General features: G+C 42.5%; 1 protein-coding gene across 6 annotated transcripts in view; it reads right to left on the bottom strand.

Annotated features, from left to right (window-relative positions):
* CSNK1G1 (casein kinase 1 gamma 1) overlaps positions 1 to 20,661 on the bottom strand; it is a 110,337-nt gene that overhangs the window by 45,518 nt on the left and 44,158 nt on the right. For 5 of the 6 annotated variants that reach the window (XR_003923279.2, XM_030013393.2, XM_030013397.2 and 2 more), the window contains 3 exons: positions 19,264 to 19,680; positions 11,529 to 11,569; positions 6,767 to 6,836 (listed from right to left, as the gene is read on the bottom strand). Coding sequence is in view for 5 of the 6 variants with exons in the window: in XM_030013393.2 (XP_029869253.1) it covers positions 6,767 to 6,836; positions 11,529 to 11,569; positions 19,264 to 19,441 (289 nt within the window). In the remaining variant the exon portion in view is untranslated. Of the gene's footprint in view, positions 1 to 6,766; positions 6,837 to 11,528; positions 11,570 to 16,983; positions 17,067 to 19,263; positions 19,681 to 20,661 lie in introns of those variants that run through there. The other variant, XM_030013398.2, reaches the window with a different exon arrangement.

Genomic DNA, 20,661 nt, shown 5'->3' with positions numbered 1-20,661 from the left:
AAGGCTTACAGGAAAGGCATTACATATGGCGTTAACAACCGCAGGGGAGAGATGCCAGGGATGCTTTGAAATGTAGTAACAACAAAAAAAATTCATTCCTGTACATCTACTGGTCACTGCTGGAAAGTCAATACTTCCCAGGACCACGGTGAATTATTTATTTGTGTGGAAGCACAACATTAAAGAGCAGTTTCCTGATTGCCTGAAGATGTTTTTCAGCCATGGTTACGTCCTGAGAGAAAGGCAACTGGGCTCAGAGTGGTACAGTAATGGTCATGAAACAGTAGGCTCCCTGTCTTCTAGAAAAGGCTTAGAGTTTGGGGGACAAAAATACTTTGGGGAAAAAAAAATATAGTTAAAGCTTTGCAAGTATACATCAACGCAGCAGACATGTTTCCTCAACTTCTCAGCAAAGCAAGGCTTATAGAAAGAGATAAGTCTTTTTTTCCCCTCCAACCAGCATAGCTGGAGAGGAAAAAAAAAGCTTTTGGACAAAGCTCATCTTAAAGTCTCAGCATTTGGCTTCCATTTCTGTTGGGAGGCTCTGCAGGCATGGATACATAAGCTCCATTGGATATGACAGCAGCTGGATGAGGAGAGGCATCAGCTTTCTGGCTGCACAGGCAGGTGCCTGCAGCATCCAGCCATCCTCCTGCAGCACATTAAGTGACATGGAGTGGCTCCATGGACTCTGCTGCCGCGTCCGGGAGACAGGGCAGCCCAGCACCCCAGTGTGCAGACAAGCTTTGTCACGCTTCTCTCCCCTGGAACACAACAGCTTTCTCGAAGTGTTCATGAACAGCGTCTTCAGCTTCCCTTTGGCAAAGGGATGTTAAACACTTAGCAGACGAGATACGTGCTTACGGCACTGAGTAAGGATACAGAGGTTCCTACGGCAGGAAACATAGCAGCATCTTAAGTTTAAAAGGCTTCACAAATTTAAAACCCATTTAAAGTGTTTTCTATTAGAGCTGATAGCAGTAGGATCCACATTTCACACTACAGGCTCAAGCAGCACTGCACACAACCCCCACTGCCAGCCCAGATCCTGACCAGAGCAGTCGGTCAACAGGGGAGGCCAGTATCTATCTCCACGTGCAATTCAGACTAGCTGGTTGGAAATACCAGCGTATGCAAAAGGATGTGTAGGAGCTGCGGCAGATTGCAGCCAAAAATCCAAATGACGGGATGGGCAGAGATAAAAGCATGGCCACGTACTCCTGCGTGTCCACATTACGCACGGGAAAGAGCAGCTCAAGCCAAATGCTGCTGAAGAGCGGGAAACAGGCTAGGAAATACAGGCACTGCTTGCTGATAAAAGATGAGTTTTCAACAAAAACTTTGGAAGAGATGTTTCCCCTGTGAAGTCTGTAAGAGAGTTTAACTTGAAGGAAAGGTGAGAACCTGGAATCGGCCTTAAAACAAAAAGACCATTCCTGCTGAAGGTCCTCAAACCAGGTCAATAAGCAAAAAGAGCCCACAAGACAAAGCCAACGCAATCGCTAAGGCTTTAGCATGCCACCAGCAGGACCCAGCTGCTGAAGGTGGCCCAATGGGCCTGGCAGGGCTCCTGCAAGCTGTGTGAACTGCTTTATTCACCCAAACCAAGTAAGAGGGTCCTGGGATGCTGCTGGGCAAGCAGGGGGCAGTTTGAGCAAAGCAAAAGCTTTGCCTTTTGGTACACTGCCCAGGAAATGCAGGAGCTGGGTCTGCCTGACTATGGTCAAAGTAACTCAGTTTTGCCCTGCCAACCCCAGCTTCCCCACCCCAATACTTATGGGGAACCAGACACTCAAACATCAGCCAGCAGTGCAGATGGAGCTCCTCCACTCGTCATCCTGCAAGCTGTAGGGCCTGATTATTCAAGATTTTTTATGAATGATAAGAAGCCAAGCCTTTACTCCACAAACTTGAAGCACAGGAAACAAGTGACATGCTCAAGTCAATAGTTGAAACTGGAATACCCAATACTGGAAACATGCTGGAAACTTAAACTGCTTCTGGCAGCCCTAGGAGATGTAAAAGCATCCAGTCATGTTGGAGGGGGAGCTCCTCTTGTCCCCGAGGTATGGAAGCAGCAGATTTAAGTAGCTGTACGAAGCCTCAGAGCAAGGGGAAGCCCAGCAGCTGAGGAACCAGCCTTGGGGAGGAGGGGAACACCTGGAACAGCCAGTCCTCAAAGACGGTCATAGAGCAAGAGCCTATTTTTGGGGAATACCCATTACACTTGAACTTCTTGTGGATAGCTGTGCTACTCATGTTCGTACACAGGTAGGTACTATCCAGCAAGAAGAAAATTCAGGACTGACTGTGCCGCCACCAGTAAAGCGAGATCCTGGCAATAGCCTGGGGCAGGGTGAATCTTCTGTGTCAGGATGTTTGTGCATGCTCACATGGATTTTACAACAAAGAACAACCATGAAACAGTTCAGTATGACACCAGCATCTTACAGGATTGATGACAGAGAAACACAACTAGTTTGCACAGAGATTGTTAAAACTACTCCAATTATCTTGGTCAGCAAACGGATCGTATCCCAGACTACCTAAAACCTAAAGGAATTCTCTTCCGTTCCTGAGACACCCTACGGACTGACCATCAGGTCTTTGACACCATGCCTGCGGTTTGCTTTTTTTTGTTTCACTGCTTACATTAAGGTAAAGCAGTCATACACTATTTTAGGTTATTAAATATTTAATTCCACAGTGAGACAGAAGAAACCAGCAGATGGTCACTGTGCAGCAGGCCCCTGCCTCTTCTTTTGAAGGGTAGAAAAGTTCAAGGAAGAATCATGAAAATCCATTTCTATAAGCAAACATCCCTCCATTTAGAGGGGCAAGGTAGGTAATTATAGGGGAGCTATTAGTTCCTCTTACTACAGGGAGGCATTGAAACATCAGAGATAGCATCAATTACCTGCAGAAGCACATCAGACATGTCTGTTAGTTGGTTACTTCTGTGCCAGGACTATCTCTGTTAGCTACTTCTGAATCCATTTGATATATCCACTGGTATTGAGTATTCTGAGAAGCACCAAAAAGAGCTACATTCATACAGTTTAGATCCCTTTATCAAATTTTTCACTGCTCTAATATATCTTAATCTAGTGTGAACTATGTCTTAAGATGTATGAGACACAAGAAATCCAGTCTTCTCCTCGGTTAATCCAAGCTGACTAGTGATCTTTATCTGAGTCACGTGGCAGACGAAGAAGCTGGTGCTGATGGGAGGTAACAGATGCAACTTTGGTGCCTTGTCAGAAAGTCTTTTAAACATCGATGCTGATGGAGCATGTGGCACAGGAAGCCACAGAGTAGCTGCAAAAGGAAGAGGCAGCTATCACACAACTGTGCTGCTTCCTCCGTTCATGTGGAAACATCTCACGTGGAAGCTCATCCCAGGAATTAACTTCTGACAGAGCCCTGAATTGTTGGGCTGTTTGCTACTCTGTTTAACAACACCAAGGAAAATGCAAAACTAAATTGAACAGCCAAAAAAAAGAGAGACTAATTTCACTAGCGTTTGATGATGGCAACAAGTGAAGCAGGTAACTGTTACCTTCAGGCATTGAACTGTAGAATTGTTCTAAAATTTTGGGGCAAAAGTCCACCAAAAATATTCTTTGCAATGTACTACAGGACCAGACTCCGAAGTCAGCATTACAGAGCTAGTTGCAAATTTCTCTCCAAAAATAGCACTTGTCCTACCAGTGTGATGGAGCACTTCAGGCCCCCTTAACAACACTGGTTGGGCTTCTGCAGGGGTTTTGATGCACAAAACCTTTAAGCTCCTGAGTTTGGAGGTTGTGCTTCTCGATCTGGCACATTGTAAGCAAGTCCTGACGAAGTTTTCTGCAGTCTTTAGCATCCAAGACCATTCTCTTGGAAGGCCAACTGCCACAAAACACTCCAGGCTAGTCCCAACTTCACGTGGACACATCCAGTCACACACTAGAGATGAAAAATCTTTTTTCAACACACACAAAGCTATCCTACAAGAAGATTCTTACTTGATCCATAGCCCAGTAGGTTGGTCCCTTCCAACCTAAGTTTTCCTATGATCAGTATCCAAGACTAATATACTTTAAAAATGTTTATTCTGAACATCCAGGAAAAAGGAAATCACCATTAAAATTCTTCTCATTAGGGAAAAAAAAAATTTTTCACCAAATGCTGCAGGTGATGACAATTTTGACTTCTCACAGAGACGCTGCTCACCGAGACCATCTGGTTGTACATGCAGTTGAACGCAGCAGTTGCACTAATAAGAGGACCACGCCGCTACTGCAGTGTTACAGCAATGCTTTTACTAGTCTCACTTTTCAGGCTAACAGTGGGAGGTTTGCAGTCAGCCACGTTATTTGGCAAGACTAATTGGCTAACTTATTGAACAGTATGTCACATGCAACACTACTGTTGCTCTCCTCTGAGTCATACACACCATGGGTTTGGACACTTTCAGTTTTCATTTGGCGAGTCTACCATAATTTCAAGTAACCAGTCCTGGTTATTGGAAGTTCAAGGCTGTCTGAGCAGTTGAAGCTTTTAAGCAAGAACCATTAAGGGGAGCCTGGCATTAACACCACCACTGAGAACAGACCCATCTATTTCCCCAAAGTCAGCCCATATTTAGCACCAATCTGTTTTTACAGCAGACGGTCTGCCCCTAATTCTCAGCATGGCATGCAGACACCAAGTTAAGGCTCCCTGGTCCTGGCAGTCTGACTCCACCAAAATTTATTTTGTTCAGCTTCCAAGTTTCATGGAGAGACCAGAGAGGTGGCTCACATCCTCCACCTGAGCTCCTGGCTTATTTCCAGTTGTTTTGGCAAAACTGTAGCACAAGAGCTTCTAATGGCATTCAACAGATTATCAGAGCTGCATTTGCGATGCCCACGGGACCACACAGAGATAGAAATAAAAGTCATGTTGTTCATGAGGCTTCTCAACAGTCTCTTGACAAATACTGGCAAAAAGGCTTGAGATGACAGTCAGCACCCCCCCTAGAAAGAGGGGAAGAGAGATCTGGAAGGCAAGATCTCCATGTCTGATGGCATCATACTGAGAAATACTTCCATTAGCGTGCACAGTTTCAGACTGTGCAGAAATGCCCTGTGTGGGTAAGTAAGTAGCATGAAAAATTTTCATTGTAGGATGAAAAGTTTAGATTTGTTAGGAACAGGAGAAAACCCATTAAAAATAGTTAATCTAACCAAAATAAAGCCAAACCCCCAACATTTGATCAGTTTTAAAATTCTTCAATAACATCTTTAAAAAGTGGTAGAAAGCTGATGGGTGTAGAAAAAGCAGATAGGGATTTATTCACATGTCATGAAAGACATTTGCTGGGTTATCACAGAGATGGCAAGCATCAGCTGAACTCAAGTAGGGACCGAGGAGCAGAATTAAGTGTCTGTCTTATTCTGTGATCCTACATTTGATTTATTTACTACACAGGCTTCAGCAGAAATGCCTAAAGTCTCAAAAGCACAGGTAACTGGAATTAAGCAACGACATTAACCTATCAGGAGCTTTGTCCACAGTACCAGATGCTACCACCAGAATACAAAATACATAGAAAAGAGCACCTTATTTCAGGGGACAAGTTCTGTTTAAAACGAATAACAACAATATTTTAGTGTTTCCAATAGTGACAACTTACTTGGTTCCCACATTCCAGATTTTGCATCCTGTAAGGAGCAAAGAAGCCACAAAACGTAGAGTGCTATAGCACCCAATCTCCACAGGATGTGCTACACAAAATCAAGGAAACGGATTGGAAAAATTAATTGGAACAAGCAGAAAGGAAAAATGCAGGACAACTGTTCAGGCACTGAATATTATGAGCTCAGAGCAGATGTATCTTACATTCTGTTCAACTTAGTATTTTGGTAATATGAGAGCACATCCTCTACCAGTGGAAACTAGGTCCATCCAGGGAAAACAAGAAAAATAAAATCAGAAGAAAGTGTAAAAATTTTACAGTAATGTAGGGAACTTGCCAAAACCCAAGGTCAATATATGATCAAGGCACAGAAGGAGCAGAGAAGGTCTTTGCTTCAGAGAGACTTCCTTGTGCAGTGGGTAGTCAAGGCTGTGGAAATCCTTGGCATGGGAAACAGCACATGCTAAAAGTCTATATAGGTCTAAAAAGCAACCATAAATTCAGGGAAGAAAAATCCAAACACTATTAGACACAAGCCCAAGCCCTATATTAGGGAAATCAGAGAGCTTGCCAGAAAAAAAACCCAAACAAAAAACCCCACTTTGGCTTATCCTGTTATATTCTTCTCGTATTTGTTGTAGACTACGGTCGCACAGAGGATACTGAGCCCATGGGCTTTTGGACACTCTTATGATTTAGTAAACATCAATGAAAACAGTATTTCAGGTTTTTATTAGAAAAGCTCTATGCTTCTTACACAGTTTCCTAGATTTTAAGACTTTACGTCACCTTTTTGAAATCTGTCATTCTATACATAAATAACTTGCCCTCCATCAAAGGTTGCTATATTTTACAAACACAATTACACGGGTATTTCCCGTATCAGTCACTCCTCACTAACTCAAGTTTCTAGATCCATATAATTACTCAGTATCATTATGATGTTATTCTGACCAAATCTCTTCCAAAACTTGTGTGAGGCTAAAAGAATTTGTCCACATCAGTAAGTTCAAGCCAGAGTTACACAACAAATACGATGGTGACGTTTGATTTAATAAAGAAATCACAAACTTTCTATAAGCTTAAGGTAGGTTTACTTACCCGCACTTCCAAGTTGTTTATAAAACCTGTATTCTAAATGAAGCTGTGGTGCACGTGACTTTATTGGTTCCTAAAAAAAAAAAAAAAAAAAAAAAATTTTGGTTAAAATTGGTTTGACTGAAAAGAGTTCTATCTTATACTTGAAGATGTGTCACTGTATATAATACTTCACATTTCAAGATAAAACACCCTAGACTGAAAGTCTAACAACAGACTTCACCATTAGACGTCATTTAAATAAGCAGAGAACAAAAAGCAATAAGACTTGCACTCTGGAGGATAAATAACCTCCTCATTTAAATACAAAGCTCATTCATGGCAGTGAAATTCAAGAATCGTTCAACAAAGCCCCTGGTCCTTGAAGAATGACCCTAGACATTAGTAGGAGGAAAGTCAAGGTTGCAAAAGATCAAGTCCCAAGTTCACTTTGTGGACCGTGGTTGCCCGCAGTATTTTTGTTGGTCACTAGCCTATATTTTTGAAAAATGTTGAGTCATGTATCTGTGTTTTAAGTCAGACCACAGTTGTATAAATGTACAATCTTGCTTGCAGCAAGCACTACAGTGCAGCCAGGTATCTGGTAAAAACACAGGAAGAAGTCTTCCCCTTCAGTAGCAGGTGTCAGTCAAACATCTCAAAACACTCAAGAATATTCTATTTTTATACACAGAATAATAAAAATGGATAAGTCTGCAATACACCCAAAACATTACATTTCTCAACTGTTACTCATCTGCGCTTTATGCACAAAACTTAATGCCTACAATCCATAAAGGCATTAACATGCAAGATTACAAAGCTTCTAAAAAGATAAAGTTAACATGGAGAGGATTAAGAGACTTGAGAAATTACATTTTCAATAAAACTGTGCACTTGGGACAGGCAGTAATGTGGATTCACCTACTTCCCAGACATCTTTGAAATGGAAGTTAATGCTGCCCTCAATTTTTGTTTGGATGTTGCTTATTTCCTTGCTTTTGAGAAAAAAAATGCTCCATGCTCAAAACTACATAAAATTCATAGCACGGCACCAAAATAAGTCTGAATTTCAAAAACCTGCTAAATAGCCCTCTATTTGATGAACTCACCATCTAGAATTTTGCCTATAAGGGAGCCCCCTAAGACCAACACAAAAAAAGTCCTTTCATGTTTCACATCAGCTCCTATGAGTCAGAGCAAAAGCATCTTAGATAAGAGTTTGAGCCAACATCTTCGATACAGTGGAACAACTCTTCTGTCTGCACAGGAGGACATGAAGGCTTTAGCTGATCTACTTTGTCTTGTTTCACCTCTGGTCTGCAGTGTAAGACTAATGTCCACATTTGGCGTGAACTTCACGTTAAAGACTTCTTTTTAAGTTGGAAGAATGATTTTTGTACAGGAATTCAGGCAATTTGACTTCCAGCCAAGCTGTTCATTGCCAGCTCAAGTCATCCCCTCCATTTGCCAGCAAGGGGAAAAAGTGCTCCTGGTTGCTTCTCAACTTTCTGATGTTTAAAAGCTTCAGAAGTCAAATATGACCAACTACTTAGAAAACAATAGTGAAAAATTTTCTGAGGGCAAAACTGAACCTGTATTGAAGGCAAATATAAAGCAATGCAAAACCAAGTTTGTTATCTAAATCACATTTAAATTAAGATAATTGTTAATGGCGGCTTAAGGGTCAGTCTATAGACACCTTCAAAACAAAGGGATTTAGGGCAACACGAACTCAGCCTGTTCAGTGAATAGTTTATTTATCCAAATAAACTATTTGGATAAAGGTAGAAGGATTAATGTACCAGGACATGAGTCTGCTCGTGACAAAATCAGGGAAAGTAAGCCCAAACCACTTCTGCATCAGGAGCTGCTGGAGCCTGAGCTCCACAGTCGTGGCAGCTTCCGAGAAGATCATACCAGAACAGATGGTTGTCCTATAGGCCAAGGGCTTAGGGATGCTGGCAGATGTTGCATTTATAGCGAAAATAACTGAATTGCTACTGCCTAACATACAAGACCCACAGCTCGAACTAATGGCATCATGATCACTACGAGAGGGTACAGCTTGGTACCTGCGCTCACACTACATCTGTATGTTAACGGGCTGGTTTCATGCAGGGAAGAAATTCCTACTATATGCAATTCAGCATTAAAAACCCTCAGACGATTAAACCAGTAAATACGGCCAAAGCATTTCAGAAGATGAACTCCTCCATGAACTAGATGCCCTTAACCAAATAATGTTCAGCTGAAGAGCAGGAGAAGGAGCTATATGGTGACACTACACAAGTCAGAACACAGGCACTCTTCTCCACCGCCAGCAATTTTCCAAGATGCAGCACAATCCTCAACCCCAAAGAGAAACCATGAGACATTAGCACTGAATTTCACAGCACTTTCTAATCAGCTCTTTGGCATCCGTTACACAATTCTCTAATTTTCCAGCTTTAACATCATGACAGGAGGCACAAATAGCTGAGCCAGCAGGGTTGCAGTTGCAGAAGACGATCTCACACAGCTAGAAGGACTTGGAGCAGAGTTTTGACTTGGTCCAGCAATGTAGATAAAAAGAAAATGTTGCCTTCAAGTACATTGAAAGCAGCTACTCTACCACTAGTCCACAAATTATTCAAAGGATAAAGAAAATTACACTTAAGTACACATGTAAGAGAAACATATTTACTGTTGGGGAGGCCGAGTAAGTCTTACTCCTGAGGAATACGGTCTAAGATCAGTAGACCAAAAAACCCCATCTCTTCTACTGTTCCCTCATTAATCTTCTGAAAAATGGAGCAGGTATGCGAATGCCTGGATGGCCACCGGATGGCAATTCCAGTCCTTCAAATGTGAAGGACCAGAAATTTTTAAGCATGAATCACAACAGGGCAAATAAAACTGGAGTGTGTTGCAGAGTATCTGCTTTAACAGTCAGTTATTTTGGGGGGAAGAAAGAATGCTACCAGAAAAAATAACTAAGATTAAGGTAGCAATAAGGTAATGCTATTCAGGTCTGCCATATGGCTATTGAAAGGTTTCAGGTTACTGGGAGGTGTCACTGCAGGCAGTATTTTGAGAGAAACAAGCATCCTTTGGATTAATACGGCTGTGTTTTTCCTGTATTACTTCCTTATGCCTTCCAATACTGTAACTTTGTGGGATTATCTTTGAAAGCAAATTAGAAGTGTTATTGATTCAATAAAACACCTGGCCTGCGTACACAGCGCATTTTCTATTGTCAGATTTGCCTAAAAAGCGAGCTACTCAACAAGCACCAGTTCCTGATGTGGATCCATATCAAGGACAACCTAAGCTCCACTGGAGGTGTTTATTTATTTTAGGGAATATCTTCTGACATTTGCCAACAGGCTTGAAAACAAGTCCCTCCTGCAAAGCCCTAATTATTTTTCATCTACAATGCATCGTATAAGGAGAATGCTAGAGATATAAAATCTGTGGCACTTAAACGCGATCAGAACTAATGCACCAAGTCCATCTTGATCTTCTGTAATCTGAATGACTCCTGTCATTTTGCCAGACAACATTGGTTCGGCAAACAGGCATGTGTGCTGCTAATATCAAATTAGCATTACAACTTTGACTTCAGATTCTAGGGTTTCAATCTGTGATTAAAGAGCATACCAATGAGAAAAGAGCACATCAACCGAAAACATCAAAGTTGAAAACCCCAAGAGACTAATGAAAGTCTTAGTTTATGGACAGGAAAAGTTAAGGCATAAACACAAACTACTGGGCTATGATTTTATAAATCCGGAAGAGCTACAATTTAGAGAGTGTCCCCATCTCCTAGACTCCTACTTCAAATCATAGTTGACCACAGTGTCTTCATACCCTGAAGCAGTCTTCAGAAGAAGACTTTTTACCTGGACCATTTGCTCGTCCAGTATAGAACAAACATGGAAACTGTCATTGCATGCACCTGGGGAGGGCTACATTGACTGCAGGGCAGAAAATAATCTGATAACTGGTACTGAGGCTTGTAATACTGGATGAGAAGAGACCTGTGAACAAAACTGCTTGCACAAGGTCTGAAGTTTGCTACTGTTGGGGCTTGAGTTTTTTAACACAACTCCTGCAATGCTTTGGTGAGCCAATTTGGTTCATTTTTACCATCCTATGACATAAAAGGAGAAAACAATTCTGAAGATGCTACAGCTATATATCCTCGGCCACCCAAATCAACTAGAGGAAAGACTGACCTTCGCTGAATTAGATCTTGTTTTGCCTATTACATCTGCACTCTCTTGGCATCGTACCAGACTGAGCTGTTATTCTCCCCCAAGGGAATTTTAACCACTGAAACACCCCCTTTCCTGCCTCTCGACTCCACAAACGTGGAGCAGCAGGCTGCAGAGTGCCACGCTCCTAATCAAATGCTCTGACAACAGCTCGTCTAGAGGGAGATAAGAATCTGGAGAATCAATAAGAGTCCTGAACAGAAAGGCTCAACCCAGGAGTGGGAAGAGGTGGCAAACCCACGATCAGTGCCATTCACTGGGACCTGGCAGCCAGCTTGGAAAAAGGAACAAGACTCTCACTGGTGTAAGATGGCTACAGACCATTTCGGTACAAAAAAATGTTCAGCAGGTGGAGGGATGGGGTTTTTTCCTCATTTTTAGTGTTCTCAAGAATTTATCTTAGTTTAAATAAGTTATTCTAGCTGAGGGTGAGAGCAGCATTAAGCCCAAAGTGAGAGAGTTGCTTTTAGTCTGAATTTTTAATATTAACTGCAAGCCATTTAAGAACACCTGAAGCTTCTACTTACCAGTTTGATCGCTACATATTCATTGGTGTAGAGATTTTTACCTGCAAAGGAAAAGGAAAAAAAACCTTTTAGTTCCACATTCAACACCTGCAGCTAGAGATACAACGCAGAAGGGTGTCACTGATGGCAGAGCTGTCTTTTCTCAATTCCCCGCTGAAGTTCACGTCTTTAACGCAGTGTAAGCCTCAAAATAATAAGTTGCAGCAGTTCACCGGGGCAAGCAAACACTATCTTCCATTCAGCATAAAGTAATCATGCTTTATGGTAGCACTTATATTCGATGCAAGCATTTGAGGAGGCATCCCAGACACATTAGGTTTTATTATCCACATCATGCCAAAAAAGTCTGGGGAACAAAAAATGAAGAGTCAGAGCATCATTTCTTTCAGAAATGTCTTGAATCTGCTGGACACTGAACAATTTTATCCTATGATCTATAGGAAGTTTCACTAGCATAATAGTGCTACATATCAAAGCGACTACTGCAAGAAGGCATGTGAAAATAACCTTTGTACCAACACATAGCTTTTATTTCTTCCTCTATGAACAGGCAGGCAGCATGTATAAAATGCCTTCTGTATGCCAGTAGCACAAAGGCAATCCTTGTAATCTAATAAGGCCAATAACTCTCAGTTGCAATATGGTACAAATGATGTTAAAAAATACACTAAAAGAACAAAACCCATTCTCAGGACCCCAAAATATGGAGGAGTGTCTAGTCTGATACTAACTCTGGAAAGCACAAAGGGCAACAGCCTAGGACGAGTATAACCAGGCAAGCACGCAGCCAGCTGCTGGTATATTGTGGCTCTACAACTCTGAGCCAGAGTTGCTATCCCTGTGTGCTACAGCTGGAGGTGAATTTTTCCTCCAGGAACCTGTCTGGTGTTTGAACCGAGCCCTTGGCCTCCTTAGCAATCCTGCATCGGTGGCAGAGATGCACAGCTACATCTGTCAAGGAGCATCTATCTGTGTGTTCTGAAGCTGCCAGTTATCGTATCATTCAATGTCCTCCAGTTCCTCTGCGAGGTAATTTGAGCAATCACTCGCCCTTCCCCTTCTCCATGTTGCTCATGATTGACAGCAAACTCTCCTGGAAGGGATACCACTGGGAGGGATGCTCAGGCAGCCCTTGTACCTGATCTGTCCCATCGTCCTGACATCTCTGCCACCCTTCTGACCTCCTCCAGTTCCACTGTATCCTTCGAGGAGGGCAGCCTCCACCGCACAAAGCTCCCCATGGTTTTATACAGGGAAGGGCTGACCTTCTTCACTCATTGTTGCTAGCACCGTTACAGCACAAGTCATGCTTTCATTGAGTGACTGTGTAGCTCCAAAATTCAATAGCAATCTATACTGGAAATTAGCAGTGCTTGTTTGTAGCATCAACTTTCCCCAGCTCTATTACACATTTACTTTCCAATTCCCGTAACAGATGCTGATACTTAGAACAGACCAGCTATTGAAAAAGTCCAGGACAGGGAGTAACATACTTCAGAGCAGGCAGGAGTTTGGGCAGCTCTACCATATCTACATGTCACCACTAAAAAACATGCTATGTCATCCCTTATGTACAGATACTCTTTGCATGCAGCAACAACAGTAAAAGACTCGATAAAATTAAAGACACTATGAACATGAGAGAAGACAAACAGTCATCTTTAAACCCTGAAATACTTATCAGGGAAAATTCCCCATTTAATTTTACTTTTTATAGCTTCATGTTTTCTGCATTCAACTTCTTCTCATACCGTCCCTGCTATACTGCTCAGTGTAGTTCTGGCCTTCGAATTTTGTATCGGGCACTCCCACTCCAGGTCCCGCGCTGAGCAGATTGCTTTAACATTCATCAGGAAGCCGAAAAAATTTATGGAAAGCTTCAACCTGTTACAGTAACTGGCAATGCTGTTTAATACAGGGCAGGCACTTAAATGTGAGGTTAAATATCCTTAGAGGAAGTATTTTATGCAAGCAGATGTGTAAGCTGAGCTCCAGCATTAACCCTTGCAACACAAGGTTGTTTGAATCTATTTCTTTAGATCTTTTAATAAAAGCTATTATGTCCAGGCTGGAAACGAAGGGTAGAAAGTAGGTTTTGCAGTCACATCAGGAACACTCAGGCATTGGAAAGTGGCTTCAAAGCACTGAAAGAACTGGAAGGCCAAATGAGCGGAAAGGGGGTGGCAGGATAAACTGCTTCACCCTTTGAGACAGATAAGGGCTCCAGTCTGATGCTATCCGACAACTGGTGGGGGGAGAACATGCAAGAACATTAAGGGAATGCAGACTAAATACATGTAAATTATCTGCTCCATATTAGCTACCAGCAAATGAGTCATATCAGCAGCTCCAGCTGTAGCTCGCCCACTGACACTTACGTCCTCTTCCCCTCCTCATGATGGGGATTGAACTCCTATCAAGACGCTCAGTTTAAGGACACTGAGCCAGACTAACAGAAGCTCCAGCTCAAATATGTGAGCAAGTTAGATGTTTTAAACAGCAAAAAACCCAAGGAGGGAGGCATGGGAGCACTATCCCCTACAGATCCCATGACCTCCATCACAATCTTGGAGGTGCACCATTTCAAGGTAGTTTTGGCGCTCAACGTGCAGGCGTATAAGTCCATCCAGGGAGTGATGACCCACAGACCTTCTAGCAACACTTGGGCTCTCCCACCAACATAGGATAACAATATTGAGGAAACAGTGCTCTTCCAAGCTCGTTTCAAGGCAGAGAAGGACATTGCCAACACCTTCCATGTATGTGGAACCATAATCCAGCCTATTATGGTCCGGTTCATAAGGCTGAGGAGTAGACAGAAGATAGTTCCTCAGTTAAAACAACTGGGATTAGCAAAACACTAGCCTGAGATGTCAGGCCAGCAGCAAAAGGTAAATGAACTAATTAATCCTCCAGTTCATCCCCTTCAGAGCACATACTATGGGGAGACTCTGAACATAAGGGGGTGCAAATGGATCCAGCTTTTGAACTCCAAACCCTTCCTAAAGCTGCAGCACAAAATGCTTGCTCTGCCAGCTGTGAAGGTAAAGCAAATCCCCAAAATCTCTGTGTTGGCTCGCTCCAGACTGATATCTACCCCTCGGTTTTTCTATCACACTCTCCAAGGTGTAATGGTTTCTTCTTCCTCCTTCTACAAGGCAGCACTGGTATTAAAATGGAAGAGTAAAGGCAGCACTGCTCACAAGAGAAAGTGAATCTGCACAGTAAAATAAGCCATGAATAGAAGCTGCATCTTATCTTAGTAAGACAAAAGATCTGTAATACAGCTGAGATGATATAACTGTGCTAACAAAAGCCTTTCAAGTTCAGGCAAAGCTTTTGATGGAGCAGTGATTAAGTTCATGCCTCAGTTTTGGGTAGTTCCACTGACAATTATGAACTACATAATGCATCACTTCTCATTTAGAATAAGACACTGGCATTCACGTGGGAAACCTAACAGAGTGGATTTCTCAAGCCCTGGCAGTAAGATGCGTTGAATATATAGACAGATTGCAGACCAGTAGAGGATCCCAAACTGATCAATCTCTCACATGCACTATTCCCAAGGTTGAGCCACAAGTACAAACCTCTCACAAATGACACAAATTAAAAATGCTTTGACCCTTCCTTCTAGTTTGTCACTATATGGATAATACATTCTGATGACAGATCAGGGCTGGGTAATGGAGCAAACATCCAACTAGTTGTCCTAAAGACCAAGCAGAGCTCACCCCAGACAGCAGAGCATCTGCAGAGAGACAGATTCCATGAACAGCTGAAACATGAGTTCACATCGATTGCATAGTGCCAGATTTGCTGTGCTTTCTAGAGCACATGTCTCCAAATAACAGCTCCTAGCGTGGATCCTACACAGGATCTACTCTTACCCATGCCCTCCACATCTAGCATTATTCTAGTCCACTAGTCACATGATGATTTTGTTATTTGGGAAGCAGAGACAAAACCAGCCCCAATATCAGAGACCATTATCATATTTATTTATTTATTATTGTTTTACTTGTTTTAAAGCAGAGCTCCTGGCTTCAAACTGCAGGCTGGGAGTCTGCTGGGTGGTTCTCGCTTTTGGGGGGGGCACCTTCCCAGACCTGATCGACCTGCTCTGCCTTGGCAATGTACAAATAAGCAGCTTTTCTTCTAGTTTGGGGCTTGCTGCTCACTGTTGAGATGCGCTGAATCTTCATGAGACCTCTGCATGAATCACGCTGACATCTGACTTCTGGACACTACACAATTTCTTTGGGTGGCACATGAAAACAGACTTCTCAAAAAATCCCTTTGATGCAGTAACCTGTCAAGGGAGGGTACAAGCAACATACAGGATGTAGCCCTCTTAACATTCCATCCCCCACACCCCCTCCAAGCAGGGAGAAAAGCTGCATTAATCATCATTTTAAAATTATAATTGAACACACTGTTTTGAAAATGCCAGATAATGTTTGCATTAGAGAAAAAAAAGATTTGGGCTCCAGTCTACAGCTCTGCATTAAAATAAGCCCCTGGTCTATCCACTACTTAATGCTTATTTTAGAAAACCCTCCAACCTACCAAAACTGGAATAATTTTACATTACTACCTATTTAATTGCTTTACTAAATAAGGGTGCCAAACACCGGGAAAAAATGAGACATTTGAATACGTTTATTTATCCCTAACATGGCTCATGGTTCAGGATTTTGGGTAAATGCAAGAAATACCCACGGGGTAAGTCCGTGAGTCGATATAAGGAGGTGGTTCATAGTGTCAACTGGCGATATCTTTTCTACAGTGAAGTTTACAGCCATGGCTTATCACAGTACTAGATTTAACAAGTTAAATCCCGTTTTTCCTGAGCAGTGAGCACCTACTGATAGCACACAATTTTACAGCTCAGTGAGTTCGTTTCTCAGGCTGTTTTATGTAATTCTGGTTCTCCTATCAGCTTGGGGTGGAGATGCAGGACCTCATAACAGCAGAAGTCACACTGTAGAACTTCAGGCGTGCTCCAGCTCCCAAGGCAGCAGGAGAATTCACCTGGCAGATAACTGGGAGCTGCATGATAGGGCTTGTCGTTGCACAAAAGGCAGTGAAACCCCATAAGCGCGCAGAGTCCGGCCCAGGAATGGCAAGCAAGATCCCCTGCTCTTTGCTGGCACTGCACCCCTGCTAGCAGATTGAGCCACTTCAGAAACCAAAGCTCTTACAGACCACCTAACCTTCAGCCTGTCCGAAGAAACAGCAATCAATTAACCCCGCTTCATCTTACTACTCTGGGCCAGATGCTGAGTTCTGCATTCATCTTCTCATTTCAGCTCCTCTGCGGGCCGGAATCCAACTGTGCTGCTCCCACGTGCTTCAAAAAAGTAATATCCCCAGGGCTATCTCTATTTGCAGCAAGAAAGATCAACCCTAAGCAGCGCGCTTGATATTCGCAGAAAACAGCTTCCATACATACATGCCATCTCCTCCCTGAACAATCAGCCCTCTGTCTGGCGCTGGAGCACAATACAAGAGCAGCTTAGAGTGAAAACACAACACCTGAAAAAAAAGAAATTCTTTGGGGAATTGGAAAAGTAGATTTTCCCCCTTGTTTATCAGTGCATGACTTTGTTCTTCCTGTGTCACTAAAAGCAATCACTGGTGCTTAACTTCTCCAAAACCACATAAAAAAGCCAAAAAGCAGAGGGCATGCCATTCATCTTTGCAGGACAAAACTGTTATCAGAGATTTGTTTGCTCGTATTTCAGACATGCTGCTTCTCCTTCCCCACAGCAATAATTAGCATCACATCTGTGCAATAGAAATATCTGATATTTGAGCAAACAGGAGTTCTTAAAGCTATAGTGACTGGCAAAAAGCAACAATAATACAGCCTCTGTAAGGACCTACACCTAATTGCTGTTATCAGTATGTATGGCTCATTGCCCAATTACAGCGTGCTACCTACTTAACCCATATTAGCAAAACATTTACCAGTGTACCAAAAAAGAGCCACTCAATTAACAGGTGTTGCTTTTTCCATAGTTAAAACTGAATTTCACTGTAAACTGACCTTTTCAGAAGTTAAATCTCTCGTGTAAAGCCCGTGCTTTGAAACAATACATTAGTCAGAAATCCAATACCGCTAAAATTTTGAGAAACATGAAAAAGAACCACCATGGAAACAGGATCAGCATTTGGGCACCAGCCAAATAAAGGCAAGAGCCATGTACCTGGAGGGATCCACTACTGCTGCTGAACCTCAAAGCAGAGCTTGGATTACAAAGCAATTCAACATCTCCATGGGGATCTTGCTATTCTGATGTTTGCTGTTCAGGGGGGCCTTTGAAAATGCAATACAGCTATTCATGTTATGCTACTGTAAGGATCCAAACTTATCTTCAGCTGCCAGTTATGCTCATGTGCTCATGTTCATGAAGGCGGGAGTTTCTGCCTCTGCCCTTGGTTTCTCTCCACCTTTGGAGCATTATCTCTGTTCCTGCAAATCAATAAAACTTCTCTGATGTAATGCTGAAATGAAACTACCCATTTACTGAGACAGATCATAAGCAAGCTGGTTAATCTTCACACTGTGGAGAAGTGGCACATCATATAAATGCAATAACCAAGCCTTAGAATGAAAGATTACATAGATTAATCTAAGATTACATAGAGTCTGAGCAGGAATCTACAAAGATACTATCAGTAGTTATGTGTTATAACCCTTTGGTTACCTGAAGCAATTTCCTGATTGAATGATTTATTTATCATTCCTTGTGCCTGATGTACAAATGATTTTAATTTCAATTCTAAATACATACCAAATTCTGGGCAAATGCTATTTATGTCAGCCAACCTGTCTTAAGCACCCTCAAGTTCACTAGCACAGCAATCCAATTCATTCAGCAGAAGAAGAGAAACGCAACTGTTTTAAGTAAGTCAGGATCACGACCATCACAAGGTGCTGCTTCTGAGCAGCTACCCCAAAACCCACGTATTGAGAGCTCAGGGGCATGTAATGAAAAACACCGGCTGCCTCCCCCACCTCATTTAAAAAACATTAAAAAAAATGCTGCAGTGCATTGGGCTCTTAAGTCATCCTAAACAAACAATACATTAGCATAGCCATCTGTTTGGGCGACCAGCTGCAAGACATGCGGTTAGAAGACCAACGGACCACGAAAAATCACAGGCTGCTGGGCCAGTTCAGCAGCTGAGAGGCAGCAGCCAGATGGCCAGTCGGCACACCCCGCTCTTCGCCAGCCAGTGAGTCAAACACATGCGACAGATCAGGGAGCGGGTGATGGGGCTGAAACTAGGGCACCGAGGTTAGCGAGGGACGTGGAATAGAGAAGATGTGGCCGAGTGCTGGGAAAGAGTCTCACCCATTACTTTAATAGGGCGCCCTAGCTTATGAACAAGAAATTCAGAGCAAGATTTAGCAATCCAGGCAGTTAAGAAGATTTTTTTTCACCTTAGGCAAGACATTCAGTGCTGAGAACAGTCTTCATTGTTGGGATTGTTCAAAATTTGCATCTTTGGCCTCTCCAGTGTATTCACTTTGACTTTATGCAAATAAAAATAATGCTAACAGTTACATCTTCTGAGTCAGAGGCTTCAGGTAAGGCAGCTCGACGCTTGGGAAACAAGACAAGCACATGCATTTCTCAAGCCAGGGTATGTTTTTATATATTTATATTCCAGTGGTGAAATGCTAATCTGGATAATTCAGGCCACTAAAATGGTTACTTCTTACCTAGTCTGAGTTCTCCAAAGTTCCCACACCCAATCTTCTTGCCCACTCTGAAGTTGGGTCCCACCATAAGAACGCCAGAAGATGCCGATGAGCTTGGTCGAGAACCGTGCCCACTCCTTCCCGGCATTCCTTTCGTCGTCCGCTGCCTTTCATCCTTTTCCCTATTAGGATGGTCCATGATCTTAGTGAAATATCTCTGCCAGCAAGCTGGCAGAAAGGAATTGGAGTACGCACTCTTCTCCTTAGAATAGAAATATATATCCAAAAGTATCTGAGTCAGGGTTCAAGAGAGTCATGGAAATGCATGGAGTTCCTTTTGGCACTATATCCAGTTTCCTAATGCATCTTGATAATGTACCAAGGGGTCGATTATATTCTTGAGAACTCAATAAAGGCAGGTTGCTTTTGGTTTCTTACCTGGGGAAAAGAAAAAAGATACATGAAAAAAACATCATTATTTTAAAATACTGAGCAAGAAATGTACAACAGGGCCAACGTCCAGCACTTTCCTGGTCTCAAGGAAATTAACAGCTATACGGGAACTTAGCCATTTTCTTAGCAATTTTCTGATAAAAAGCCCCGATGTTATGAAGAGATATAAGTACTGCCCATCCACTGCTTGCTACTGGAGTTATCAGGACTCACGCTGCACGTACTAACAAAAGCAATTTCAATTACACCAGCACGTCAGGTGGAAACTGCAAGGAGATCACATCCCATCTTTAAAGCAACTTTCTTCTCACCTCATACATTTATAAGGTATTACACAAAAGCCAGACAAAAAATAAAAAGTGGCAAATGGAAGGCCAAGAGAAGAAAATATTGAAGCACTTAGGAAGTCAAATTCTCCTTCATTTTACATCTTTTAAAGTGGACCTCAGATACATTTGCTAATTAAGACTGTTGTCTTACAGAGATGACAAATTAGTAGCCAAAGCAAGATTTTTTTAAAATAATAAAACTAGAAATTTCCTGAAATTTATATCAACATACAGTTCACGTTACTAACATGATTTAGTTCCCCAAAAAGTGAGGTTTTGGAAAAACAGATGTTCTAATGGAATCGGGTGAGAGACTCAAGGGCCAAGATCTTCTCCAGCTGCCTGAATTCATGACTGGCAAACAAAAGCCTGACAGTTCTCCCAGAGAAAATGAAGTACACCTTCCTCCCGCGTGTCCAAACTTGTCACCACCATAACCCCAAGGGCAGGCAACTCTGGACTACTCCAGACAGTGTACTGGTGCATCTCATGAGCATCAGTCTGCTAACTCTGTCAAAAGAGGACAAGAAATAGGTGCTTCTCAAGCCATGGAGGCCAAGTGGTTCCTCCGTGCCCATGCACCAGCCCAAAAAAGACAGGCAGGAGCTGTATAGACCCAGGAGGTCCTGCTCCACAA

This window comes from Aquila chrysaetos, chromosome 5 (genome assembly GCF_900496995.4).
Source record: "Aquila chrysaetos chrysaetos chromosome 5, bAquChr1.4, whole genome shotgun sequence".
Lineage (NCBI taxonomy): Eukaryota > Metazoa > Chordata > Aves > Accipitriformes > Accipitridae > Aquila > Aquila chrysaetos.
The sequence above is the reverse complement of the archived record's forward strand: the minus strand, read 5'-3'. Positions and strand labels throughout refer to the sequence as shown.